This window comes from Brassica rapa, chromosome A02, assembly GCF_000309985.2.
Source record: "Brassica rapa cultivar Chiifu-401-42 chromosome A02, CAAS_Brap_v3.01, whole genome shotgun sequence".
NCBI classification, from domain to species: Eukaryota; Viridiplantae; Streptophyta; class Magnoliopsida; order Brassicales; family Brassicaceae; genus Brassica; species Brassica rapa.
This window is the reverse complement of record NC_024796.2, coordinates 13,481,747-13,508,359: the sequence shown is the minus strand read 5'-3', so window position 1 is coordinate 13,508,359 and position 26,613 is coordinate 13,481,747. Positions and strand designations below refer to the sequence as shown.

General features: G+C 37.4%; 4 protein-coding genes, 1 non-coding gene and 1 pseudogene across 6 annotated transcripts; 3 read left to right on the top strand and 3 right to left on the bottom strand.

The window, feature by feature from the left end:
- Window positions 1-493: 493 nt before the first annotated feature.
- On the top strand, window positions 494-1,774 carry LOC103852979 (gibberellin-regulated protein 1). Its single transcript, XM_009129882.3, has 3 exons — window positions 494-1,000; window positions 1,092-1,131; window positions 1,209-1,774. The coding sequence occupies exons 1-3, from the start codon at window positions 926-928 to the stop codon at window positions 1,388-1,390; spliced, it is 297 nt and encodes a 98-aa protein (XP_009128130.1). The 5' UTR covers window positions 494-925; the 3' UTR covers window positions 1,391-1,774.
- A 1,875-nt stretch (window positions 1,775-3,649) lies between these two features.
- TRNAT-CGU lies at window positions 3,650-3,721 on the bottom strand. Its single transcript has one exon. It is a non-coding gene; the product is annotated as a tRNA-Thr (tRNA).
- A 1,205-nt stretch (window positions 3,722-4,926) lies between these two features.
- On the top strand, window positions 4,927-14,195 carry LOC103852978. 2 transcript variants are annotated; one of them, XM_009129880.3, is made up of 10 exons: window positions 4,927-5,140; window positions 5,629-5,793; window positions 5,918-6,105; window positions 6,174-6,237; window positions 6,594-6,718; window positions 6,817-7,110; window positions 12,669-12,723; window positions 12,791-13,197; window positions 13,285-13,425; window positions 13,504-14,195. In XM_009129880.3, exons 2-10 carry the CDS (start codon window positions 5,724-5,726, stop codon window positions 13,906-13,908), a joined length of 1,749 nt encoding a protein of 582 aa, XP_009128128.1. In that variant the 5' UTR covers window positions 4,927-5,140; window positions 5,629-5,723; the 3' UTR covers window positions 13,909-14,195. The 2 variants fall into 2 exon arrangements, with proteins under 2 accessions (XP_009128128.1, XP_033141535.1); XM_033285644.1 differs by lacking the exon at window positions 6,174-6,237 and having other exon boundaries at window positions 4,928-5,140.
- Window positions 14,196-14,437: 242 nt separating this feature from the next.
- On the top strand, window positions 14,438-16,408 carry LOC103852977 (annotated as a pseudogene).
- Window positions 16,409-16,958: 550 nt separating this feature from the next.
- LOC103852976 lies at window positions 16,959-19,454 on the bottom strand. Its single transcript, XM_009129879.3, has 3 exons — window positions 18,671-19,454; window positions 18,487-18,584; window positions 16,959-17,793 (listed from the first exon to the last, which is right to left on the bottom strand). Exons 1-3 carry the CDS (start codon window positions 19,234-19,236, stop codon window positions 17,117-17,119), a joined length of 1,341 nt encoding a protein of 446 aa, XP_009128127.2. The 5' UTR covers window positions 19,237-19,454; the 3' UTR covers window positions 16,959-17,116.
- Window positions 19,455-21,662: 2,208 nt separating this feature from the next.
- Window positions 21,663-26,549, bottom strand: LOC103852973 (putative HVA22-like protein g). Its single transcript, XM_009129878.3, has 8 exons — window positions 26,402-26,549; window positions 26,125-26,167; window positions 25,921-26,019; window positions 25,760-25,816; window positions 25,544-25,607; window positions 25,351-25,458; window positions 23,729-23,827; window positions 21,663-23,657 (listed from the first exon to the last, which is right to left on the bottom strand). Exons 2-8 carry the CDS (start codon window positions 26,154-26,156, stop codon window positions 23,553-23,555), a joined length of 564 nt encoding a protein of 187 aa, XP_009128126.2. The 5' UTR covers window positions 26,157-26,167; window positions 26,402-26,549; the 3' UTR covers window positions 21,663-23,552.
- Window positions 26,550-26,613: the final 64 nt, after the last annotated feature.

Below are 26,613 nucleotides of genomic sequence, written 5' to 3'. Positions count from 1 at the left end.
TAAGAGGCCTTTTACCTTTCTTTCACTAAGATATGTTGTACAAAATATTAGACAAATTAAACAATAACTAAAATATATAAAGCAATCACCAAAGTTTTAAATTGGATAAGATGAACAAGAATAGTAGTTTATATAATGGAGAATTTCAATTTGTAATAATATTTCAAAAAATTATTTTAGTCTAGTTGTTAGTGTGCCCCTTTAAAAGGATATCCCAGCACGGATTTGAATCCCGAAATGAACATATTTTTTAAAAAAATACATATATCAAAACAACATCGTCTTATCTTTGTTAAAAGTTGATTAACGTCTGTTAGAGTTAATGTAGATTTAGACACGTTTTAGAAAAAATTGGATAATTTTTTTTTAAATTATAATTGAGTTGAGGTCGTTTTTGGCACTGACTATTTGTTCGGGTCTTATTTGGCACGATTGAGAGTGTTGGGGTCGAAATTGGCACTTTTCCTCGTATATCAAACGACGTCGTTTTATCTTGTTAACGGTTGACTAACTTCTGTTAGAGTCAATGTAGATTTAAGCACGTTTTAAGAAGTTCGGGTAGTTTTTTTGAATTATAATTGAGTTGAGGTCGTATTTGACACTGATCAATTGTTCGGGTCGTATTTGGCACGACTGAAATAGTTTGGGTCGAAATTGGCACTTTTCCCATCAATTCTACGGAAAAGTCAACAAAATTCAAAGAATATGATTTCATTACAATTTTGATCATAAATAAAGAGAATGAAAATTATTTCATTTTTCTTCATATTCCATTCTTCTAATTTCATTCCTTTTTAATCTAGTGATTAAGTGATTCCCGTTCTATAAATTGAAGGCCTCCAAGTTCTCATTAGACACAACTCAGAACACATATTATCTTTGTTCAGTTATCTCTATCATATTATAATCATCTACTTAGAGAGTTATGGCAATTTCTAAAGCTTTTATTGCTTCTCTTCTCATATCTCTTCTTGTTCTCCAACTTGTCGAGGCAGACGTGGTACATATTTTCATGGCAAATACACAATATAAATCTATTTATTTGACTAAATATACTTCTTATATTTATCCTTTTCCGAATATCCACTCAGGAAATCTCAAACAAAAAGAACGGTTACGGCAGTAAGATTGGTAATTGTGTTAGCTTATATGTGCACACATACTGACATATGTAAGTTTTATATTAAGACTAACGTTTATTTTTGTAGATTGTGGAAGTGCGTGTATAGCAAGGTGCAGGCTCTCAAGTAGACCAAACCTTTGTCACAGAGCGTGCGGGACTTGCTGCGCCAGGTGCAACTGTGTGCCACCAGGCACGTACGGAAACTACGACAAGTGCAAGTGCTACGCCAGCCTCACCACCCACGATGGTCGCCGCAAGTGCCCTTAAGACTATTTCGTTTTGTTTGACAGTAATTGTTGGCATTACGTCGTATTGTGTGTGGTTCTACGTGAAATAATCTCGTTGTATTGTTTCATTTTCTAAATAAAGTTATGTTGCTTTACAGATGATCGATTTAAATTCTTTTCCTCAATGATCAGATGTTTTCATTATAGCGTGTTCTTGATTTTCATTATAAATTTAAAGCACGGCACATGTATATTTTTAGGGGATTTTATGTTATTTGTGGAAAACGATCCGTAGATAGGATTTTATTTGTAGACGATATTTTTTAGCATCGATATTTATTCGGGTATTCATAAATTTGGTCCACGGAATGAATCTAGAGCTGTGCTTACTAGCTTACGAAAAAGGCGGTTGCCTTAGGTTCCCACTTCTAGCACAAGTTTAGAGGCCCCCAATTTTTACATTTGTTTTGATTTAGCTATTATATTCGACTATTACATATTTATAACAAAAATTGTTTTCTTCTGTGGGATTTTAGATTCTAAATGTACATCTCATCTAGCTTCATTATATATAGCTATTTTTGTTTTATTGTACAATTTCACACTTACACTTAATACGTTTTGATTACCATAAAATGAATATATATGGACATATTTTTCCTTTCTGCTATATAATTAATTTATTATTTTTAATATGTTTCTATCACCAAATTTAATGCTATATAAATAAATTTATAAAAATATATATTATATTTTTTATTATTAAGTATTTTATCTATTAAAATTATTTTTATAATAAATTTTACATTTAATAATATTATTACATTGAATTTTGTCTTAGGCCCCAAAAAAACTAAGCATGGCACTGAATGAATCCATACCATAGAAAATAATAAATGAATATCATATAGGTTCGTCTAAAAAAACAAAAATAGATGACTCACGTTCAAGGATAGATAGATAGTAAAGTTGCTGTAAATATAGCACGAGGGAAAGTTGGACAAATGAAAGAAACATTTCAGAAAAGAGATATAAGAAGATTTTTATTTTCAAACAATCCATTGTGAATCAGAAGTGGAATTCGTCTCATGTTTGGTTTAAGAATGATTGATGTTTTTTTGAAGCTTCTCGATGAAAATCTCTCAAGGAGTTGACACTCTAAATTGCTAAAAAGGATAAGCCTTACTACTATAAAACGGTAAAGCTTCAAAGATAAGAGATATAGAGTGAATAGTCGCACGAAAGATACGGAAAGCCTCCAATATTCCAATTCAATATCTTAGAATATGACACATATAGATGAGAATGAGAGTGACCTCTTGGATATGACGCACCAGGAAGTATCAATTTGATCCTTTGGATATGATGCATCAAGATGGATCGAAATATCAATGGATATTGCACACTATTGAAAGAAAATGAGAATCACTTTCAAGGTTCCGAAAATAATATTCAAAGACTTGTCTTATTATTCATGCAAATGAGCTCTATAAATAGAGAACTACATCATAATAAAGTCCATAATAATAGCTCAAAATGCAGAACACCTAAGAAAGTTAAAATCAAAGTCTAGAGTGCATGTAAGATAGAGAAAAAAATATATAACTGAATGCTCTCTTTGCTAAAAACGAAAAATGATTTCTTTTTAAAAATTGATTTTGGGATGCATCCACTTTCTAAGGCTTCTATGATGGACCAAAATTATAAGACAATTCATTTTGTAGCCTGATTTATCATGGTCTGGTCAGAATTCTTCATCTAATGTTCGCAGGTCCAAAACACGTTAGCTAGGGATCGCCTATTTTGTAATTTGAATAACTCCTTCGTCTGAACTCTTTTTGATATGATTCTTCTTCGAGGACTTTTGTAATTGAGCTGAGCATATTATCCAGGTGGTTTCATGCGTTTATTCCTTGTGGCTGAGCAGATATGCCTCGAAAACACTGAACACATGATGCTTCCCATGATCATATCACTTCTTCAGCAAACAAATGTGTTAGTCTGATTGCGCAAAATGTTATGAAAAGAAATAGCTGGAGGTCGTATGTTGCAGCTAGTCACCGTTTGGTGAGAATATCCATTGATTAAGTCATTTGGTGGTAAATTTTGGGGGTTGTGTGGCTAGTGATTGTATATTTGGTCGTGGTGTTGATGGCCGTTGTTGTATGGGTTGTTTGAAAGTCTTCTTTTATATGAAAATAAGAAGGCAAAAAACTTCCATTGTGATTAGGGTTTTGTTCTGTTTAACGCATAAGATTTTCTGGTAGACAAACAGAATAAAAATTAGAATATGAAATGAAGCCCCCGGCGAGGATCGAACTCGCGGCCTTTCGCTTACGAAGCGAACGCAATACCACTATGCTACGGAGGCTGATGCAATGTTCTTTAAATGTACTTTTACAAGTCTCGGAAGTGTAGGCTTAGTTGACCTTACATTATAACAAGAGTGGGCCTTAAACTCAATGATAATTATGGGTCTTCTTTCCAAAATCGTTCTTTGCATAACCACAACTGCACATTTTATGGGCCTTACACAAATCGTAATAATGTGCCTTATTCCAAGTGAAGATAATCAAAATCAAATGAGTAAAGAAAAAAAGAGAGAGAGAAGAATCAATTTATTTGGTAGACACAGAAGACATTTGGCAGAAACCCACCTGACTTGTCGATTTCAGTGTGATGAAATGATGAGACATCTGAACAGTAATAATAGCCGTCGATTTTAACATCACCACAACTTTTTATCTCTCTAGAGTCAAGGGCTAGGAGGTCTCTCTCTACCAGTTCGTACACGCTTCTAGTTAGGCATTTGGATATTGGACATTGAGGAAGTGCTGCCGTTTCTTGATTGGTCGAGTCATTAAGAGAAAAGTAGAAAACACCGTGACATTCTCTCGTAATTATTGAAGACAGCCAGACGTTGGAGTTACAAAGGGGACCGGTTATGCGAAGTTATCATAGCTTTTGTGGGGGTACATTTTGGTTATAAATGGTTTGCAGAGTAGTATTAAATAGTTACTTCTAAATCAATCAAAATCACTGAACACTAGTATATGATGTGTTCAAACAATTGGATGTCTAAAAGTCCTATAAACGTATGAAATTAATTACAAATTTATTACTACAACAATTGATTACAAACTTATTTCTATATCCCACAAAATTCAAACCATTCAATTAATTAGCCGTTCGGCCATTCATTGACTGGCCAGCCTTATTAATAAACACTAATTAAAAATAAATTGTTAACTAAGTAAAACATAAAAAGAGATATCGAGATTTAAAATAATTATTTACAGACCTAAGAATTAGATAATTTACGTTAATCATAATAATTGAATTTTCTTTTCTAAAAGAAAATTGCATATCCAATATTAAATCGTTGCAAAGAAAAAACAAAATAAAAAAGGGATATGACATTGAGGGTAGGAGGGATTCAAAATGATAGGCATAGGAAACCCATGCAGTAGTGAAGTACATTTTTCAGCTCTTAATGCTGACGTGTCTGACACAACGATCTCCTCAGTAATGACGTGGCAGAACAGTGAAATAAATTGGACGGTGATCGTGTCTCTTTCATTACACACCGTTCGATACACAGAGAGAGAGGGGAAGAAGGTAAAACGAGAGAGAGAATAAGCGTTTTGTCATATATCGTGTGACATTTATAAAAGCGATCGAGAGAGCGAAGCGACAGCTTCGGATTATCCGTCTTTTTCTTTTTTCTTTCGCAAATGTTCAAACTTTGAGAAAATAATCGTAGCCTAGAGATAGAGAGAAAGAGCACAAGGTTTGATTTTGATCTCTTTCCTCTTACTAAATTCTGGGTTTTTGGAGATGAATCTAAAGCTTCGAATGTGTGTTTTTGATAAAACTTTGTATACGTTTTATCTTTCTTTCTTTTGTGTCAGTTAAAGATATCAATGTTGTTTGATTAGATTTGAAGAACAGTGACCTTCTCCTCTCCCATTAATGAAGTTTCTTTCTTTCTTCACTATTTGAAAAATATCCATTTTTAGTTAATTTTCAAAAAAAATCAACGATCTACACTGTTCTTTGCAAGCGAGGTTCTTCACGGGTTGTAATGTAAAAAAGAAAAAAAAGAAAAAAATCATCCTAAAAATCTGCTTTTTTGTTTCTCTTTAACACGAAGAGAACCTGATTCTTCAGACACGAGAAACCAACTTTTCTTTCTCTCTTTTTTTTTTTTTTACCTTTCTCTCTTTTTATTTTTTTCCTAACCAAAGTGTGTGACTTTTTTTATTTTTGTTTGGGCAGAGATTTTGAAGTGAAGTGAGAGGTCTCATTTTTTTCTTCTTCTGGTTATCTCTTCTCTTGAGTGGTGAAGACAGAGAGTAAATCTTTAAAAGAAAATGGAAATGGGTCGTCGAGATATGAGACGTGGAGGAGGAGCCAATCGATCTTCCAAGAAAAAATCATCTGGTAAATTCCAATTCTCACAAACCAACAAATAAATAAATATAAAAAAATCCTAAAGTTGTCTCCTTTTCTCTTGTCGTTTTATATTAGACTCAATCGTCGTTTCGTTTGCTCTGTGGATTATTAGGATCTGTGGTTTCCGCAAAACACAAGAAAGGAACGTTGAAGAAACTGAGTTTAGCTGATGATGATGAGAGAATGAATCGTAAGAAGCAAGAGATGATGATGGGCTACGACTTCCCTTCTTCAGATTTAGAAAACGAACATGTCTCTCTAAAGAAGAAGAAGAAGAAATCTTCTAAGCTTCTAAAAAAGGTAACTTTCTTCCTCATTAAGGAACACTAAACCTTCTTACACATTCACACTAATCTCTCTCCATTCAGAGTTTGAAGGAGAGTAATGGTGTTGTGCATCCCCACGCCTCTGTTCCAAGGAAGCTTCGTTCAGGTCCCTTCTTCATTTTTTTATAAAAATAAATAAATAAAAAGGAATGTTTTTTTTTTATACCATATGGTGGAGAGATCTGTGCAAGTGTCAGTAAACCTCAGTTTCTGAGTAGTTGGGAAGATCATGGTGTTTGAGACTTTGGATTGTTTTTCAAGCAAACTCTTTTAACTTTCTTTTTATGGACGCAAAGATTCTGCTACTTTGGATTGTCTTTTTTTTTTTATAAAAATCATCATCAATATAGTTTATGTTCTTTCTTATCTTTAAAGCTTGTCTTTATTTACTTTAGGCAACTCTGTTCCTTTTTTTTTTCTTTCCTAACTTTTGTATCTTTTCTTGTGCACTTTGAATTGCAGCCATGAAGAAGAGGAATCTTGAATCTGTTTCTAATCTATCCTCTCCTTCAAAGAGACTTAACCGTTCCATAACCGGAATCGAATCTCTTAACATGGATTTGGTTAACAAGGAGAATCAAGAAACGGTTTGTTCTTTTTTCTAATCATATGATGACTACAAGTTCTATAGTAGAGAATAGAAACAAGACTTTGAGTTAATGTTTTTTTTTTTTGGTTTGGTTAGGATGCAAAAGCTATTGTTTCGAAGCCCATGATGATTTCTAAAGATGAGGAAGAAGTTGCGGAGACGTTGTTCGGTTTAGCTGATATGTTTACTAACAAGACTTCTGATGCTTTGTTGTCTGATGATGATAAAGAAACCACCAAAGTTGACTCAGTCTTGGTTGTTGAAACTGGCTTTACCACCAAAGATGAATCACTTGAACCGGGGGATTCAGTTCTCTCTTCAGACAAAACTAAGCAGCTTGATGAGATTCCTTTACAGCAAAGCAGCTCAGTGAATGTGACTGATGCACCTGTAAGTACAACACCAACTGCTCTTTAGGTCATACTCTCTTGGTTATATGATAAGATCAGAGATCGTATCTCCTGGAAACTCTCTGTATATTGATAGACGAACTCAAGAATTACAACAATGGAGGATTCTATCACCTGAATCCTCAACTACTCTATCACCTGAGTAGCTCTCAGCTCATGTGCTAAGATACATCTATGTAATTCTCGATAACCTCTAATGAATGAATACAACTGCTATTTATACTCTATAATATTCTAAGTCTTATGTGCTTCACTCCAAAGACACGTCAGCACACCTTAACCGTATCTTCTCCTTTCTTCACTCGCTTCCACCTACCAACCTCTTCTTCCTCCTCTCATACTGAATCTTGCATCTATCAATACTCCCTCCATTGAAAGCAAGCTTGCCCTCAAGCTTGAATTCCGGAAAATGACTCACAAAGTCATCGAGTGACATCCACGAATTGTCATGATCCAACAAATGCTTCCAGCGCACTAACAATTCCACCTTATCATCCTCCTTCCTCCTCGAAGCAAGAACAGCTTCCGGCTCTCTGATTAAGTTCTCCAAATCTGTATACGCTGGTGGCACCACCTGTAGCGCTTGATCCTTACCCAACGCAGCTTTTAATTGTGAAATATGAAAGACAGGATGAATTTTAGATGAATCAGGTAGTCTCAACCGGTACGCTACTTTACCGATCCTCTCCACGATCTCATAAGGTCCAAAGAACTTAGCAGCTAACTTCTGACAGTAACGACGGACCACGGTGTTCTGTCTGAATGGTTTCAACTTCAAATACACCCGCTCGCCGACATTAAACTGTACATCCCTGCGATGTTTATCTGCCTGTGACTTCATTATTGCCTGGGCTCGCGACAGATTCAATTTGATGTGCTCTAACATTGTATCCCTCTCCTTTAACGCTGTTTCCAAATCATAGTTCTGGGTCGACCCTTCTTCAAAACGTACCAAAGGTGGAGGTTCGCGGCCATATACCACTCTGAAAGGGGTAGTTTTCAAAGACGTATGAAACGAAGTGTTATACCATAGCTCAGCCCAAGAAAGAAACTTAAACCACGTTTTTGGATGGCCTGAAGCGAAACAACGAAGGTATGTTTCCAAGCACCTATTGAGGACTTCTGTTTGTCCATCTGTTTGTGGATGAAAGGCAGTGCTGTACTTCAACTTTGTTCCCACCAAACGAAATAAATCCTTCCAGAAATTGCTTAGAAAGATGCGGTCCCTGTCCGATACAATAGAAGTTGGAAACCCATGATGCTTCACCACTTCTGTCATAAATTTTCCAGCGACATCCACCGCTGTAAATGGGTGTCGCAGCCCGATGAAATGCCCATATTTACTGAGTCTGTCTACCACAACCATTATCACATTAACACCTTGCGAAGTAGGAAGACCTTCCACGAAATCCATTGATATGTCTTCCCAAACTCTAGTCGGAATCGGTAGTGGTTGCAAGAGTCCCGCTGGTGATAAAGTAGAGTACTTGTGCGTCTGACATACAGGACATTCTGCAACATATTTCTGTACTGTCTTGAACAACCCTTCCCAATGGAACATTGTCTGAATCCGCTTTACTGTTTTCAGAACTCCTGAGTGACCACCAAGTTTTCCATCGTGACATTCAAACAAGATCAGCGGAATTGATTTTGACTGCCGAGGTATCACAAGTCTGTTCTTATACCACAATTTGTCATTGTTGATCTTATAGTGTGGATTTGCGAGTTTCCCCTGTCTCACTAATTCAACTAACTGTTTTAAATCTCCATCCGCAGCTATTTCCTTATAAAGATCTTGTAGTTGAATGACCGCAGGAACCGTAATAGCCAATAATGTCAACGTATTTGCTAGAATCTCCTCGTTCTCAATTCGTGATAAACCATCAGCCGCCTTATTGTCACACCCTGGTTTATAAATGATATCAAAATCGTAACCCAACAGCTTTGTCAGCCATCTTTGGTATTCCATGTTAACTTCTTTCTGTTCCAATAAGTATTTCAAACTGCGCTGATCTGTATGTACCACAAATTTTCTGCCCAACAGATAATGCTTCCATTTCTGAACTGCGAGAACCACTGCCATTAACTCTCTTTCATAAGCTGGTTTCAACCTTTCCCGTGCTGTTAGGCCATGACTAAAAAATGCGATCGGACGACGATCCTGCATCAGTACCGCACCCACTCCGAACCCTGAGGCGTCAGACTCTATGATAAATTGCTTTTCAAAGTTTGGTAAGGCTAAAACTGGTGCTGAAATCATTGCGTGCTTCAGTTCTTCAAACGAACTTTGAGCTTCTTTAGACCAAGCAAAACCGTCTTTCTGTAGTAGTGCTGTTAGAGGTCTTGCAATAGTCCCATATCCCTTGACATAGTTGCGATAGTAACCAGTGAGACCAAGGAAGCCTCGTAACTGCTTTACTGACTTCGGTGTAGGCCACTCCTTCATACTCTTTGTTTTAGATGAATCTGTTGCTACTCCTTCTCGAGAGATTATGTGACCCAAATACTCGACATGAGATAAACCGAATGCACACTTCTTTTTGTTTGCCAACAGTTTGTTATCCACCAAGACCTTCAATGCGATGCGTACGTGTTCCACATGTTCTTCCTCATTTCGACTATAGATGAGAACATCGTCAAAGAAGACCAAGATGAACTTCCGCAAATACGGCTTAAAGATTGCATTCATCAGAGCTTGAAAAGTTGCTGGCGCATTAGTCAACCCAAAAGGCATGACTAGGAACTCGTAGTGACCTTCCAAGGTTCTGAAAGCTGTTTTCTCTACGTCTGATTCCTTCATTCGGATCTGATGATAGCCTGACCGTAAGTCTATCTTCGAGAATACTGTAGCTCCATATAGTTCATCAAGTAGCTGATCAATGACCGGAATAGGAAACTTGTCCGGTATTGTGACTTTATTAAGGGCTCTATAATCAACACAAAATCTCCACGAGCCATCCTTTTTCTTTACCAGCAGCACTGGACTTGAAAAAGGACTAGTACTAACTCTGATTATCCCTGCTTCTAGCATTTCCCCAACCATTTTCTCCATTACCACTTTTGTTGCGTGGGGGTAACGGTAGGGACGTACAGAGATAGTATTCACCCCTGGTCTTAGGCAGATGGAATGATCATAACCCCTAAAGGGTGGTAGGCCCGTAGGTAATGCGAAGACCTGATCAAATTCCTCCAGGAGGTGAAGTAGCTTTCTCGGAATAGCTGGAATATCAGATGTTACCTCATTGGTTGATGACAAAAACACTTCTCTTCTTTTTGCATCAACCGCCGAGATAGGAGACAGCGACTTTAGTGAGAGTTTGGAAGAATGTAGGGTTGGGTCTCCGAGCAATGTCACTTTGTTACCTTTGTACACAAATGACAGCTCTTGCTTCTTCCAATCCACTTCACATTTTCCTAAAGTCTCCAGCCACTGAATTCCTAGAATAACATCAACCATTCCCAATTCCAAAGCTATAAAATCGGATACAAATTCGACATTTGCCAATTGAAAAGGAAGGGACTCGCAAACCCCAATGCTTTGCACTGTTGCCCCATTCCCCAGCACAATGTCTAGGCTCTTATCTGCACAAACTTTCAATTTGAGCCTTGCCACCGTTTCCGGTGTGATGAAGTTATGTGATGCGCCACTGTCTAATAGCACGATCACGTTGGACTGTTGGATCACCCCATACATTCGTGTTGTCCTCGGAGATTGCTTTCCCAAGAACGAATTGAGTGATAATTTTCTCAATTCTTGGACTGGCTTGTAAACTATAGTTTCCTCCTCCTCGGACTCATCCTCTGTATCCAACACTTCCATTTCAATGCCATTGAATACCGTCAAGATCCTCAGCTCCTTATTAGGACATTTGTGAGCTCTTGTCCACCCGTGAGCTCCACATTTAAAACATATAAACTCCTTTCGCATTCGGTCAAGTTCTTCATTTGAGTGCTTCAGACGAGGTCTGACTTCTGAGTTAGGTTTGACAGGCAAGTTGTCTTTCTTTTGTGTTACCGGGTTTGAATTGTTGCGTCTGTTATCAGTCTCTGCATAATGACGTTGAGAATTGTATGTTGATGAGGACCTTAATGGATTAGACTGAAACTGTCGACGACCCTCTGTCTCAGCTTTCGTCCCCCCACTAATCACTCTACAGAAAGCACTCGACTCCATCTTTAATACCGCCGCAATATGATTCTCCAAACCTTTTGGTTCCTTCATCCTTATAACTTCCTTCATTTCTTGGTTCAAACCGTTGTAGAATATTTTTATCAAGAACTCATCACTCAACCCCAGAACTAACTCTGATAACTCTTCAAACTCTGATATATAATCTGCTACTGAACCGGTTTGTTTGATTGCTATCAAACGACTTGCTGGTTCCTCCTCAATTGACTCTGTAAAACGTAGCAATAGTTTCTCTTTAAACTCATTCCAGCTCTGAAACCCGTTGCGCTTCAGTTCCCATCCGAACCATTTCTTCACTCTGCCATCCAAACTCAATCCCACCAATTCTAACTTCTCATCTTCATCATATCTTCCCACACTGAACCACCTCTCTACATCTGTGATCCACGCATACGGTTGCTTCCCCGAGAACGTAGGCATAGGTATCTTCTGTAACATTGAATCCCTAGTGGCTAGATTCATATTCCCAGATCGATAACCTAGCGGGTGTTCTTCCGGATTACGTTCCCAATTCGAAGAATGTACCTGATGACGATAAGGTTCGTGGATTGGTCTCTTGCCTGGATCTCCTTGAGGCGTTAGTCTCTCCAAGAGTTGCCTAATCGTCTTCAATTCGTGGCCAACGCTCTCATGTTTCGCATCCGATTCCTTTAATGCTCTGTTTAGACGCACATAACCACCGCGCAGAAACTCCAGATCCATATCCGTCACCTCGAATTCATCTTCCGACTCCGCGTTCGAGCTCGACTCCACTCTCTTCACCTTCGACATCGTTCGTCAACCGATTTGTAACAGCCAACCTGCGATCGAACAACGTCTACGTCGCGCCGTACGCTAGATCGACTCACCAACCACCGATCGTAACCACCGTAGCTCCGATCGTCACGAAACTCCGATCGTAACCGTCGAAACTCCGATCGTAACCGTCGAAACTCCGATCGTAACCGTCGCGTAACTCGAACCAGTTTCACCGCACCAATTGATAAGATCAGAGATCGTATCTCCTGGAAACTCTCTGTATATTGATAGACGAACTCAAGAATTACAACAATGGAGGATTCTATCACCTGAATCCTCAACTACTCTATCACCTGAGTAGCTCTCAGCTCATGTGCTAAGATACATCTATGTAATTCTCGATAACCTCTAATGAATGAATACAACTGCTATTTATACTCTATAATATTCTAAGTCTTATGTGCTTCACTCCAAAGACACGTCAGCACACCTTAACCGTATCTTCTCCTTTCTTCACTCGCTTCCACCTACCAACCTCTTCTTCCTCCTCTCATACTGAATCTTGCATCTATCATTATAATTCAAACTAATGACTTTATTCAAACTTGTAGGCAAGAGCCATGGAAACAAAGGCTGCAACAAGTGATATCGAGTATAAGAGCAACGGTGAGAAAAAACTACCTTACAAGTTTTGTAAGTGTTGAGTTAGTACTGAGTTATGTTTGTGTAACAGGTCTTGGTCTGTGGCCTGGCCTATCTTCAGCCAGGCCATCTTCTACAAAGCTTCCACCATGGATGGGTCAAGCTCTTTCTTCTCCTACCAAGAATGCTTCACCGTTAAGCGTCCGTCCGAGGAAGTTGAAGAGATGTGCCTCTCACATTTACATTTGCCAACTCATCAAAGCATTACAGACCAGAGAGAGCAACCAAACCGAGCAAAGATCATCAGAAACGCCACAATACAGACTCCCTGACCCTGTGACAACGACTAGTGACTTTGAAAGCAATGTTGCTCCATCCATCAGGTGTCAAAATCCACATCTGATAGATTTGTACAAGACATGTAATCCAAAGCCTGTGCAAGAGGACAACACTCAGCTTTCTCTGGAGCTCTATGGTCCAAAGACTACTCAGAAACAGGTAACATTCTTAACTGTTTTCTTTTTGTTTTTAGTTAAACCTTTTTCCTCTCCGAATTCAAATCTCTTTTCGCATCTGAATGAACAGGAACAGAGCTATGACTTCCTCTCTCTCTCATCTAATGGAGCATCACAATCTCATCCTCCGGTTCCAAACTCATTTCCGCAGTATCCTCCTATCTCTGCAGCTTACAATAGCCACCTCTCACCTGCACTTCCTAGCCATCAGGTGAGCTTAAGTCATCTCTCTTCTGATTAGATATTTGATTGTAATCAGCTGCATAACAATGTGACTTCCATCTTGCAGATGCAGCAAATGTCTCCTTATCTAGCTAGTAGATACCAAACCGCTTACAACGCAAACCACCACCACCAGCAACAGCTTCAAAAACGGATGTGGGCTGCTGCTCAGTACAGACCTTTTACAAGTGTAAACACCGTGCAGCCGTTATCGAACCAATACAGTAAACCAAACCTCTCCTTGAACCTGGCTAGCATTCAACCTCTGCAAGTTGCTTCCTCGCCAAGGTACAACAACAATGTATTTCAACAGCAACGTCGTCTCATGTCTGCTGCTGCAGCAATGTCAATGAACCATCACCATAGCAACAGCCGTTCAAGGACGGTGATGAACAGGCAAGAGCACCATTTCCCACTTATTTACGAGGATACGAGAACACCATTGCAGTTACTCTGCAACGAGCAGACGTGAAGATGCTCTGGTTTATATATGGTTAAATTAGTTCTAAGGATCAGACACTTGGTTGAGAAAAAAAAACAGAGTTCTGTTCTATCTTCGCCGGAATTTGAGATGGTGTCTTTCTCAGGTGATGAGAATAGGATGAACAAGGTTTTTCACAGAGAGATGATTGAATCCACTTGTTCCAGAAAAAAAAAACACTGTTTTTTTTTGTGTAAATGAGAATCACAGGGGAAACAAAAACAAATGTTAGATGTGAGTTTCTTTTAATGGCAAGATTTAAGTTTCTTGTGCCTCAAGCTGTTTGAGTTATGTAAGAAAAACATTTGCTCTGACATGACAAATGTACACCAACCATAAATGTTTGAAAATAAAATTTAGTTTCAAAAAGTGAATATTTAAAGTTTTCTTTGTAATGTTATTAGTTAATGATGGTGAAATATAAAAAGCACTAACTTACATGAACATATGAAGTATAAATATATATTCCCAAAACCTATAAAATATACTAATATTTGAAAAGAAGAGTGTTCTGACGAAGTGGCCATGAAGAAACTAATATGCTTTGCGTAATCTCTGACTCGATTCTAAAGTCACCAAAGCTACTAATACGCTTATGTACCTCGCTACTTCTTCACAGAGAGCAAAGCAGCCGTACATGGAGACTATGAAGAGAGCAGAGATCGACACAAAGGCACCGTTTAGAACCGTCAAAGAAGCTGTCGCTTTGTTCGGTGAGAGGGTCGGGTCTTAGCTAGTCAAGTCTATTCAAACCATCTCAAAGTGGTAAGTCCCATTTCTATATTTGTTTGAGTTTCCTTTTTTATTCATCTGACTTGGAGATTATGGGAAGAAACAGATGGAGGATCCAGCAAAGATTGAAATAGAGCTTGAAGAGACAAAACACAATCTCAAAAGAGAAAAAGAAGAAAGCATGCAGGTAATGAACTCTTTGTCTTCTCTCAAGGAAGAGCTAGAGAGGACAAGACAAGAGCTTCAGAAGCTAAAAGTAGATCCTGAGGGGGCCGTAAAGACTATGGATGATACTATTTTCAAAACCAAGTTCGAAGTGTTGGTTCCACATGTTGATGATGGACCACCAATTAGTACTAGTCCAAGGTTGAGATCGATGAGTGAGAAGAGATACGTGAAATTTGCAAACCCTGCGACGGGTAATAATAATAATGGTCCAGTGGTGGGGATGTTTCTTGGGAGACACCCTTCCATGAGAAAGAAGGAGAAGAAGACAGACGAAGAAGAAGAAGAGTTTGATCCCTTTGGTTATTGGAGGAATCTTCTCAAAGAAAAAGGTTTTGCAATGAAACAGCTTGGTTTATAAATTTTTCTTCTCTTTTCTCGTGAGTTTTCTTTTGGTTTGTGTAATAATGTCATATGTATGACTTTCATAAATGATTCTTTAACATATTTTATTTCTACGTACACTTAAAAAAAATAAAAATTTAATATTGGATGGCACGTATAATAAAGTTCTAATTAAGAAAAGTATTCGTAAAAAATGTTAACCAAACATTGATAGCCTAGCGATAAGAGAAAAGTCTCCGGTTATAGCTCCAACAATATAAAGAAAAAGATGAACCAGGATTTTGATCAACGTAAGAGTAATCATTTGTTCATTTGAGTTTTGTGGTCCTTCATTTAAACTTTGGACCAGTAAGCAAACATTTAGCTTCAAAAGCATTTGCATAAAACAAAACAAGAGTTTGATCTTTAAAATACAGTTATAAAAATGTTTTGTTGTGAAATGATTAAAGAAAAGACGTGGAGAGATACAAGAATACGAAGGCGCTTTTGGTGATATGATTGTTGGATTAAGGATCATTATAATTTAAGATTTTGTGACGGTTATGATTATATGTCTTGTACTTTATTCTTCCCTAAAGTAAAAACTAGACATGTAAGGCTGTAACATATCAACACATGTCCGCATCATCTTCAACGTAAATCTGGAACATAGTCACATAGAGCATTGTTCTTCATCATCGATCGTTACGAGAATGGCTAGTCTTTTGCAAGAGAGGGAACTGCATCTGATTGTGCGTTAGGCTTCAGATAGATTCGTCTACATAGTCATGATGAATTGTTCGTAGTGTTCGTTTATTTGCAGATGCGGCCTCTCATGACGAGAAAAGAGATTGTTCTTGTTTCTTGTTTTCTTCCTTCCAATGCAGTTGATAAGCGTTTTACAAAGAGGAGCATCAAGGAAAGCCATTACTGATTCTTACTAATGCTTCCAAGGTCTTATTGTATCAGCAGTGAGGCCCAATAAAGAATGATAGTTTTGGGCAGCTATATGATGATGATTTCGTTTGCAACGTCAAGGAGCAAAATAAACAATGTAAGCAGCTTCTGACAACGAGGAAAGTTCCAATGGCTGCCTCTTAGCGTGCAAACTCTTTACTATTTATGGGTTAATTATATCTGAGTAATATTACTCCTGTAACTACCATATTTAAAATCACATATTAGCCAAACAGTTACATCACTTTTAAATAAAAAGCACCTTTCTCTATAATAATAAGTAAAGAACTTGGGAGGACAAAACATTTACTGAGTACGCCATTTGTCTCCGGTGACACTCATTTCAGATTCTGACGACGCCGTTTGCATGGAGGCGGAAGAGCAAATGACCGACAGTGTCTAGGGTTTCCGCGGGTTGATGGGCTTGGAGTGGGCTCAATCCCATCTTGCTTGTATGTTTTGTGGTTCTCGGATTGGGCCTTGGACCTTTGTGTTGGTTAGCCGTGGGCTGTTGTAAGGTTAATGGACTTTGTCCTTTTATTTATCTAAAATCAATTTGAGTAAAAAAAAAAAACATTTACTGAGTACGCATGTGGTAGCATTATATCACTCTCTGCCACTTCCACACTGTTTGATGCCCACACAGTGTGAACAAAGCTATTGAAAATTACTGTTGTAAGAAAATACATTTCCGCGTCAAAATGCCATGAATAATTTACTCGTTAGCTTCTTTATTAATTAAGGTATAGTATAATCATAGTCTTTTGGCCCACTCTACTAATGAATTCTTATTAGCCTAACCATGAATTCAACGATAATAATTAGCTTGGACTCGTAATTACACATAATAGTCAATAGTAAGATGGGGTTTATGTTAAGATCTTAAATGATGATTAACTTAATCTCCCTACAATATTACAAAGTCAGAAAAAGCATTATTTCTAAAGTTAATATAACAAATTCAAGATTCTACAACCTTGTAAATAACCACGAAGCAAGGTAATATAGCCCTCGGGTTATAAACCACCAGCTCCTCCAGATTTGAATAAGCTCCGGCATTGACCGCCACCGAGTCAAACACACCGCCGGTAGAAGAAACTCCAACCGTCGAGTTATCTTCCACAGGAGACTTCTTCTCCGCCGCCGTAGAATCGACACGTTTAACACTCCCAGCGATCACACGACACACAAGCATCACTCTCCTCGCATCATCGCTACACCTCAGCAAATCATCAGCTCTTCCACTACTCGCCGTCGTCCTCACGCCTGCGTTGGCTCCTCCGGTGCCGGATTTTCCTTGGAAACCGTGGCGAATCACGTTGCACACGCCGCAGTTAGGGAGATTAGAGCAGAGAGAAGACGAGCCACGAGATCCGAGAGAGCAAGTGAGAGTGGTGCAGTGGAAACGGAGAAGCTCGTTACCGTCTGCAGCGCAACGAGCGTCTTTTCTTGTAGTTTGAAGTGCACGCGCCTTCACTGCGTCTCGGCAATCTTCGAACCGTTGGATTGTACTTTGAGTGTTCTGTACTTTTAATATCCGTTCGATCTTACAGATTGGACTGTCCTTTTTAAGCCAGCTTGACTTGAATATGATCTCCACTATGTTTCGACCCGAATCTTCCGGACCTAACTCCGACACTGTAATTAAAGGACGACGTTTAAATCAGGGAACATGATAAAAGTCGAGAAAAAACACAAAAACTGAATTTTAAATTCGGTTCGTCAGGGGACACTCAATTTAGTTAAGAACTGTTACAGCTGTTCATGTTTATAGTACCAATGGTCCCATCGCATACCGAAGTGTTTCCAAGCAAAATAACGATATGAAAAACTATAGAATATACTGTTCTCCATTAATATTCCTCTTTTTTTGAAAAAGACTTAAATTTAATATTCCTCTTATATTTTGTATTTTTTTCTTTGAGATGCGTTAAATAAATTTATATTCTAATTACAAACTAAAAATAATGCCAAATCTTCCTAATTTATTTGATAGATATTATCACCGACATTAGCAATGAGATCTCTTGATCTTGATTCCATTATTGAAAAAACTAAGCTAGCTATAACATGAAAGCATATTAGTGAATTATTGCTTAGCATTATGGTAAATCTTATGATAAATCCAAGTGTGTATTCACCAAAACATGTGTTAGTACTATACTAGGGTTAACTTTAGAAATGCCACTAGATGAATAAAACAATCTTTAATACCAGGGTTAACTTTAGAAACGTGACTACATGTACATCCCAAAATCAATATTGAGCGTAATTAAATAACGTGAGCTAAGTGATGAAGTCCAACAAATTAAAGAGAAAAATAAACGTTACCTGCGTGACGAACCGCTTGATGAAGCTCTAAGCTTTCAAGCTTCGGGAAAACTTCTCCACATTGGGAACAAGCACGAACCCTAGGAGAAATTGGATACCTAAAATTCAAAAAAAAAAAATCAATAAATGAAACAACAAAAATATAACGACAGCTAGTTTATTGTCGGAATTTAATTTTGTATACTTGCTAGGGTCAACGATCATGTGACACTCGTAACATCCGGAGAGTTTACGGAACTGCATGGCTCTAAATGACGTCGTTGCGGATGACGTAGTTGAGCCATATCTAAGAGACCGAGACGATGAAGAAGAACCGTGTTGACCAGGTTTCCTAGTCAGAAGACGAGTCTCCGAGTCAGGAGTAGCCGAGTTAGCTACGTCTGGAGAGTGGTCTGCTCTGTCAACCACGCGAGTGTTGCCGTGAGCCACGTCTCGAAACCTGCAGATGGAGCTGCACGACGAGCCGAGCTTGGAAGGTGATAATAAGTGAGTGGTTGTGGATGGACCGGGTTGAGAGTTCTTGGAAGGGTCGTGGATTCTTGACCCTTCTATTTGCTTGCAAGTCAAGAGATTCTTGATTTGGTCCCATGAAGACGGTTGCTTCTGAGGTGCTACTGCTTTCTGCTTTTGCGGTTTGTGTGGTTTCTGCGTTTGGTTGGTGTGATTGATCTCGCGATTCTTGCGTTTGTTTGGCGGTGGAGTGTGTTTTGGAGAGACTGCGTTTTCCGGCAAGAAAGTTAGTAAGGCCATTGAAACTGAAAGAGAAGCTCTTGAGAGAATGTGAGAGTTTCTTTTTGGTTCTTTAATTATAAGGCTTTTTTTGTTGGTGTTGAAATCGAAGATGGATCCAAGATGGGGTAATAAGGAGGGAAAGATTAAAGTGGTGGGCTCTATGTTTCTTTAATCTTTTATTTACTGATTTACTTTATTACCTTTCAGTATTCTTGTCAGTCGATTTGTTTTCTTAATCATAATTAGCTTTTTACTGGAAAATAGTGTACTAATATTCAAATATTTTGTTTTGTCAGTAAAAAAAATATTGTAATCAATGTTAGAGCATCTCCAACCCCACTTTATTTTTTATTCTAAAATAAAATTTAGAATAAAAAATGCTCCAATGGTACTATATTTCTCATTCTATAATAGAGTGAAAAATAGGTTTACTCCAAATATAGAATAATTTGTTTTTTTTTGTTCATCACTCTATTTTCTACTCTAAAATAGAGTACCATTGGAGTAAATTCAAACTCTATTATAGAGTTGCTCTATTTTAGAGTAAAAAATAGAGTAAGCCATTGGAGATGGTCTTAGCATCTGTTTGCTGCTCTGTTAGTTGTGGTACAGTTAACTATTTTCCTTAAAAAAAACAGTATTTAATATGAATTATAAGTTCTAAAGTGCTTATGATAAGAAATTAGTTAGAAGAAAATGACATTAATTCTTTCTGGACTAGTTTGGTTAGCTTGTATGTGCTTTAATCTTCCATTACAGTTTGACCTTCTTAAGAGCTGACTTGGTCAGTGTCAATGAAGCTTCCATTGGTCGAAATGCAAGCTGACTATGCGACGCAAACATGTTTGGTATTATTATTATTTTACTTAAGTATCTTAATGAAATCTAATTATTAATAGACGCTAGTACATACTAACATTAATGTAAAATCACTGTCTTACACAAATGTAAATTCACGTTTAATAGCAGTTTGTTGAAATAAATTAATTTGGAAATTATTCTATGTTAAACTTTTCACTTTCTTTTTGTTTGTAAAAATTGGGGATTCCCATGCATAGGGCCAGAAAAATGATGTTAATAACAATAATAATCATGGTAAAATAATGGTCAAACCATTGTTTTAACCGATCAAGATTACACGTAAACAACAGACAAGGTTTTTGGAAACATCGTATTTGGAACTGTGATTACGTATTCCTAATGTTCTATTTGTCTCGAATGAAATTTCCAATGTCTTTCATTTCTTACATACTCCATGTAAATTTTTGCTAAATTTATTTTACTTGTATGGAGTTTTGTGTACGATTTCATATGTTAAATAAGTATTTTATGATTGTATAGTGTTGTCCTTCATCTTAAAAAGAAATTGATTTTCAGGATAGATGGGCTACAACTAATCACATTATAGTAAATATTCGTGGAGTTAACAGTACTTGAAGTTAGTGTAAGAAGTATGGGACATTATTTAATAATATGATAAATGGAGTACAAATTTACTGTTCCAAGCAAAGAATCATTTATAGCATAATCAGTTGTGAGGATTGAGAAGTCACAGCATAATGTAACGCAGCTTGCTTTTTAGGTTGTAGTCATGCTTACATTTAAATTTGAGTGATTTGTATTAATCATTCATTAAAAACCATAAAATAAATTAATCATAAGATTATGGGTTTACCGGATGTGAAAATCTTCTAAGACCTTTACATTCGCCGCAATACTTGGATTTATCACGCAGTCGCTTTGGCTTTCTCTCACATGTCGTGTTCCACATTCACTCTTTTGTTTCCACTCTTAATCCTTATAAAATATCATTATAAAGTTAATAATGTTGCAGTTTTATGTTTTATCTAAGCAAAGAGCAAAAGGAGCGCGAGGTGGTGCGGATGTGTTTGTTTGTTTATCAGTTTGAATTTCAAAACGAGAAGTAAAGTAATCGTTACGTACACATAACATTGTGTTACTCCGGTGACTATGGAATTTATTCGACTGACAGAAAATTTACTCCTACTCTGCATGTTAAAGAATCTGTTATAAGCATGTGGCTGGTTAGAGTTGGTCTTTGGTTGGTGAAATTTCCTTTTTATAACTTCAAAATTGATACAGATTTTATATTAGTAGTATACTATTACCCATCTTGTATTGCAGCAAAGAGAGTACCCTGCCAATTCCCAGTTAGTGTAATTCAAGTGCTTATGCATTAAATATAAACCCACTAACGTCAGAAGATTTATAAAACACCGACAGAGAGAGAGATTGAACTTCTGATCTATTTTCTCAGTTTTTCCTTTTCAATTTGCCTAACATTGTTTAAATATATATGAAAATATTAAATTTGGAACTCTAACTCAAATATAATTGGAAATGAATAAAATGGTCCAGTTGCTTTATATATTAATGTTAGTTTTTATTTACATTTTCGATATAAAATTTTGAACATGTTTTCGAGATTATATTTTTTATCGATTAATCTTGAATAAAACTACATTTTGGGATTTGTAATTTTTTTAACTATTTTATTTGGATTAATAAATTACTTAGCAACCATGTTAAATTTTTGTTTATCATAAGTTCCTAATTCAAATCATTTGATAGTGGGTAATTGATCAAAATCTATTAGGCGGGTGTATTCAACTGAGAGTTTGATTTGTATTAAAATGAAAAATCCACTGTTATTCAAACATGAATTTTAAAAACTCATCTAAAATTCATTGTTATTGAACTTAACATTTCGTAGATTACTCTAAAATCTACTGTTATTGAAAATATTTTAAGTTGGAGAGTTTTAAAATTTTCAAGTGATTTTAGGGTGTTTGGGTGGAGTTTCTTAGTTTAAAAAAAAAACAAAACCCAAATCTCATGGTTTTAGGTTATATTCTAGAGTGATTTAACAAAAATCACATAAATCTCTGCAACTTATTGAAATCATCTAAAACTCCATTAAAAGTCAAATCAATTTAAATGTTATATTGAATACACCTCCCCTTATTATCTCCGTTTCAGAAAGATGTATGTTTTAGATTTTTACACTTATTAAGAAAACATATCACATGTTTTAGTTACCAATGCATTATTTTGTGTTATCAATTATTTCCCACAACTTTTAACCAATAAAATCTTTATAAATACCATAATGTTTTTTGAAGTTTAAAATTTATAATTAATTTATGCATTTAAAATGTAAAATACAGTATATATTTTCTTGAAACAATTTTTTTCTAAAATACAGATCTTTTTGAAACGGGAGGAGTATATGTAATGTACCTGTGATTTATGATTTTAAAGGTACTAGCAAAGTGGTTCAAATAAAAGAAGAAAATTGAGACAATTGTGTCCCCATTTCGTGTAATCATAAAGCTAGTCGTTATTTATAAGTAACCAAATCAAGCCCCGCATCTGATCTCTTGCGTACCGTTTGTAATTGAATTACATCTCCCACCAAAGAAACATTAAAGATCCTTCCTACCTCATATTTTAGGAAAAGCTAATTAAAAAACTTGTAACAACTGCAATGTATTTCTGTTTGCACACACATTCTGTAATCAAATAACTTGTTGAAAACTAGATGTGAGAATTGGAATTGACTACCTAAAGTTCTATTATTATTTGTTGTGTTGCTTTCTTTAGCTCAGAGAGAATCAAAGAAACTAGTGAAATAGAAGATGTTCACTCTAAGTTATAAAACAAGCTCCATATCAATTAATGCAATTGATTGAGTAGATAAGATATACAGCAACTTCTATTCAAAAATGGTCCCTAACTTTTAATACTGGATTCATCTATCATTCGTTTACATCCGTCTTCAATTACTGATTTCTCGATAACAACTCATTATTGTTTTAGGACTTTCGTTTACATGTATGCAATATCTATAGAAATTTTGTAAATCTAAATGTGATTTCCCATGCGGTGATTGATATGTCACAACTTTGTAACCGTGTGGTCCTATGATTAGCATTTTCATTCTTTTGGTGGAGTGTTTTATCTTCTGTTTTCTTTCTTTTTGTTGGCGCAAAGAGTGTTACAATACTGACTAAATTAAATTTCTTTGAATTTTAAAATAAAGATTTCCCATGCAGGTATCTGACATAAACTTTGCCCCAATATTATGTAAATGATTTGGGTTTACGCCCATAATGCTAACCATCTCATACCTCAAAAGCTACTTTATTCTGTTCATTAGCCCCTTACAGCTGAAATATGAAACTGGCACGAACCATATTTATTTTCATTTACATTTGGTTAATGATATTTATTTCTACTAAAGATTCACAAAAGAAAGCAGATGATGCAAAGTTGGAATGTACCATGTGTGTTTCCCCAATAGTTTCTCTCTATCACGAGTCAGCTTTTTTTTTCATTTCGTCGTGGGTGGCTTTGTTTTCTTCTGTTACCGTAAGAGCTGGATCATCAAGTTGTGGTGTTGTTGTCTCTTTCTTTTCCTGTTGATAAATAGTAAAGACATGCACACAGAAAGAGAATGTGTAGAGGTGAACAAATCAAACTAATTTACCTTAGACTGAGGTTTTGGTGTTGATTGTTCTCTAATATACTGTAGGATCTCAAAGAATCTTGCATGTCCATAGGCGAATGCTTTTTGGAGATATATCATTTTTTTTTTGGTAAAAATGTTAAGATATTATTACCAATTTTCTTTTTTTGACAGAATTACAGAGAAAACAAGAATCGGAAAAAAAAAAAAAAAACTAAACAATACTCGGATTAACCTAACACAGGAAAGACACAACAAGAAAGACATCTAACCGCTGGACTAGACAGAGTCAGAACATCCCGCTTGCCGCAAAAGGAAAAACCTCAGTTAAATCGAGAGACAGAACCCGGTAATTTTGGCTTCCCCGATGATCTGCTCTTTATGATCAGGTTCAACCAAGAACAGCTCGCGGGCGACCTCCAAAGCTGAGACAACTCGATCAGACATCAAAAACTCGAGGCCAACCACAGCGCAAGGCAAGTCGAGCTTTTATTCATGTAACAAGAAACCAAGAGCCAAACAAGCCATAGACCCGACTTGACTCCGGAGACCGCCACACCGGACCGCGAACCCAAAAGGACACGGGCCAAAACGGCTGAGAGAGAGGCAAGCAAAGACCGTGAATATCAGCACCTGCAGAAAGAGGAGAACGGCCTACGCAGAAGTCCAAGAGAACCACCACGCACTGGGATGACCGGTCTCAAGTAAGTCGCCACAACGATCCGAGAAATCCAATTGACCCAATCGGGAACTCGAACCGAACCCTCACTCCGGGTACACAGAACATGGACCCGCTCATACCTGCGCACTGTGCTGTAACCACCACGCCATATAGACGGAGAACAGCGAGCAATGCGATACTAAAGGCTCCAGACACAAAGACCCGAGCAACACGAACCTGCAAGTGACGACGACGAAACAAGGAGAGAGCAATACCAGAGAGGGAGAAGAGAGCAGCCATAGACGACAGATCCTGAACCTCCAAACTTCGATTGCAAGCGCAAACCACGGAGATACAACGACCACACAGCCACAATATCCAACGTGCACGCTTTGACATGGCAGAGCCGCCATCATCACCCCTGAGCACAAGACATAACCTTTGACAGAAACGAGACGCCAAGTCTCCGTCTTGGGAAAGCTTGGAACCCCACTCCACAACGAAGCAAGATACACTTCGGAAAACAACACGAGAAGCCCCGGAGCAAGATCGCCGCAACAACACCCGCCGCAATCTCCGTTCACACCACAGATCTACAAAAGCAAAACTGAGATCCGGATCTGAACACCAAAACGCCGACTCCGAATCGCCCCAGACCCCCACCGCCTCGCTGATACTCCAGTCAAGAGCCACAAGCCTCGGATCTAAACCCCCCGGAGCAGATCTAGATGAATCCTTGACAGAGCTCCGACCACAACATCACACATATCGACGGAGAGACGCAAAGAGGCAAAACGGAGCAAAGAGAAAAGAGGAGGAGGAGGAGAGGAGGCTCCCGACGGTCACGCGCGCCGAGGACGACCGCCGGAGCCAAGAAGCGAGGCCAAAGTTCAGAGAGCTTTTGAGGAGAAGAGAAGAGAGAGAGAAGAGAAAAAGCGAGATCAAAGTCTACACAAATTCATCAAGTTTGGAGATATATCATTGCCATATCTCCAGCTCTAGTCTTTATCTCCATCAAGTTGCGGTCAATGTCATTTTCATGCTTAGAGACATATGGCTTGAAGAAAACATTGTAAACGTACGTAGTTCCCTGAAACCAGAGAGTAAGGCCAGTGGGAATCAGAAATAATAATAATGATTTGTCTCTATCTAATCTAAAGAAGGCTTTTACTTACTTTGGTTTTTGGGAACCAGAGGTAAACGAAGAACGCCAACTTTGCTTCGCTATACAACGGTAACCTTCATTCATAAAAAAAAAAGATATGGTAAAGAAAGAAGAAGTATTTTAGTGCAACTCTTGCCTAACACTACAAGGGAAAGAACCCTCGCAATCCCTAGAAAATCGCGATTCTATCTCATGTCTGTACCAATAAGATCAATTAACAGCTTACCAGAGAACAAGGGCATCACCAACTCTTTCCAAGACTGTCAAAGCAGCAACCAAAATCCTGCAAGATGATTAAAGATTTATATAAAAAAACAAACCTCAACGTACTAGTATGATCAAGAAAAGAGATCATGATGAGTCTATCTCATGTATACACACACATACCAATACTGGCACCAGAACTGGAGCTGTTGAATCTCAGGCTTGTTTCGTTCGACCGTTTTGAAGCACTCGTAAGAAGGATACGCATATCCAAACACCATTCTGCCAACAATAGAAATATTCATGTAAGTCAGTTTGGAAAAGTGTGTTTAGGAAGAAACACAAAAACAAAGATTATAGGGTTATGACGTATAGCAGCATACGTACATAAGGGCTCTTGTCAAAAACGATCCAATCATCGTGATATCACCTGATAAACATAAGACACACGAAAAATGTTTTTACTATCAGGCTATACGTATTAGTATTACAATATATAAGTTGATACTATTAAAAAGCCACCCATCTAAATAACATTCATTCAACAAAAACAAGTTGTTAAATGTTGCAGAAACGACGAATATGGAGAACAAATTTAAACGATTGATCGACCAATAACTTATGAGAAAACGATTTGAACCGAAGCACTATAGAGAGTAAATACCGTGGAGAATGATGTCGACGGTTATGTTATGGACGGTGAAAATGACAAAAACAAAAAGCAAACGGTATAGATTGTGACTTGCGAATCCTTTTTCGAAATATTTTATTCTCTACTTGGAAGTTGGCACTTGAAACAGTGCCAGTTATTATAAAAGTGGTCTGAACCAGATGTGCATAACGATATAGGCCGTTAGATCAGTATTTGACGGTTAC

What these genes read in the sequence shown, in the direction of transcription:
- LOC103852979 (XM_009129882.3), top strand. Translation starts at nt 926, where the DNA reads ATGGCAATTTCTAAAGCTTTTATTGCTTCTCTTCTCATATCTCTTCTT. An exon ending in AACTTGTCGAGGCAGACGTG is followed by an intron (nt 1,001 to 1,091) that starts GTACATATTTTC and finishes ATATCCACTCAG; the next exon opens with GAAATCTCAAACAAAAAGAA. An exon ending in CGGTTACGGCAGTAAGATTG is followed by an intron (nt 1,132 to 1,208) that starts GTAATTGTGTTA and finishes TTATTTTTGTAG; the next exon opens with ATTGTGGAAGTGCGTGTATA.
- LOC103852978 (XM_009129880.3), top strand. Translation starts at nt 5,724, where the DNA reads ATGGAAATGGGTCGTCGAGATATGAGACGTGGAGGAGGAGCCAATCGA. An exon ending in CAAAGACTACTCAGAAACAG is followed by an intron (nt 13,198 to 13,284) that starts GTAACATTCTTA and finishes CTGAATGAACAG; the next exon opens with GAACAGAGCTATGACTTCCT. An exon ending in CTGCACTTCCTAGCCATCAG is followed by an intron (nt 13,426 to 13,503) that starts GTGAGCTTAAGT and finishes TCCATCTTGCAG; the next exon opens with ATGCAGCAAATGTCTCCTTA.
- LOC103852976 (XM_009129879.3), bottom strand. Translation starts at nt 19,236, where the DNA reads ATGGCCTTACTAACTTTCTTGCCGGAAAACGCAGTCTCTCCAAAACAC. An exon ending in ATGATCGTTGACCCTAGCAA is followed by an intron (nt 18,585 to 18,670) that starts GTATACAAAATT and finishes TTTGAATTTTAG; the next exon opens with GTATCCAATTTCTCCTAGGG. An exon ending in TCAAGCGGTTCGTCACGCAG is followed by an intron (nt 17,794 to 18,486) that starts GTAACGTTTATT and finishes CTTTAATTACAG; the next exon opens with TGTCGGAGTTAGGTCCGGAA.
- LOC103852973 (XM_009129878.3), bottom strand. Translation starts at nt 26,156, where the DNA reads ATGATTGGATCGTTTTTGACAAGAGCCCTTAT. An exon ending in TTTTTGACAAGAGCCCTTAT is followed by an intron (nt 26,020 to 26,124) that starts GTACGTATGCTG and finishes TATTGTTGGCAG; the next exon opens with AATGGTGTTTGGATATGCGT. An exon ending in GGTGATGCCCTTGTTCTCTG is followed by an intron (nt 25,608 to 25,759) that starts GTAAGCTGTTAA and finishes TTATGAATGAAG; the next exon opens with GTTACCGTTGTATAGCGAAG.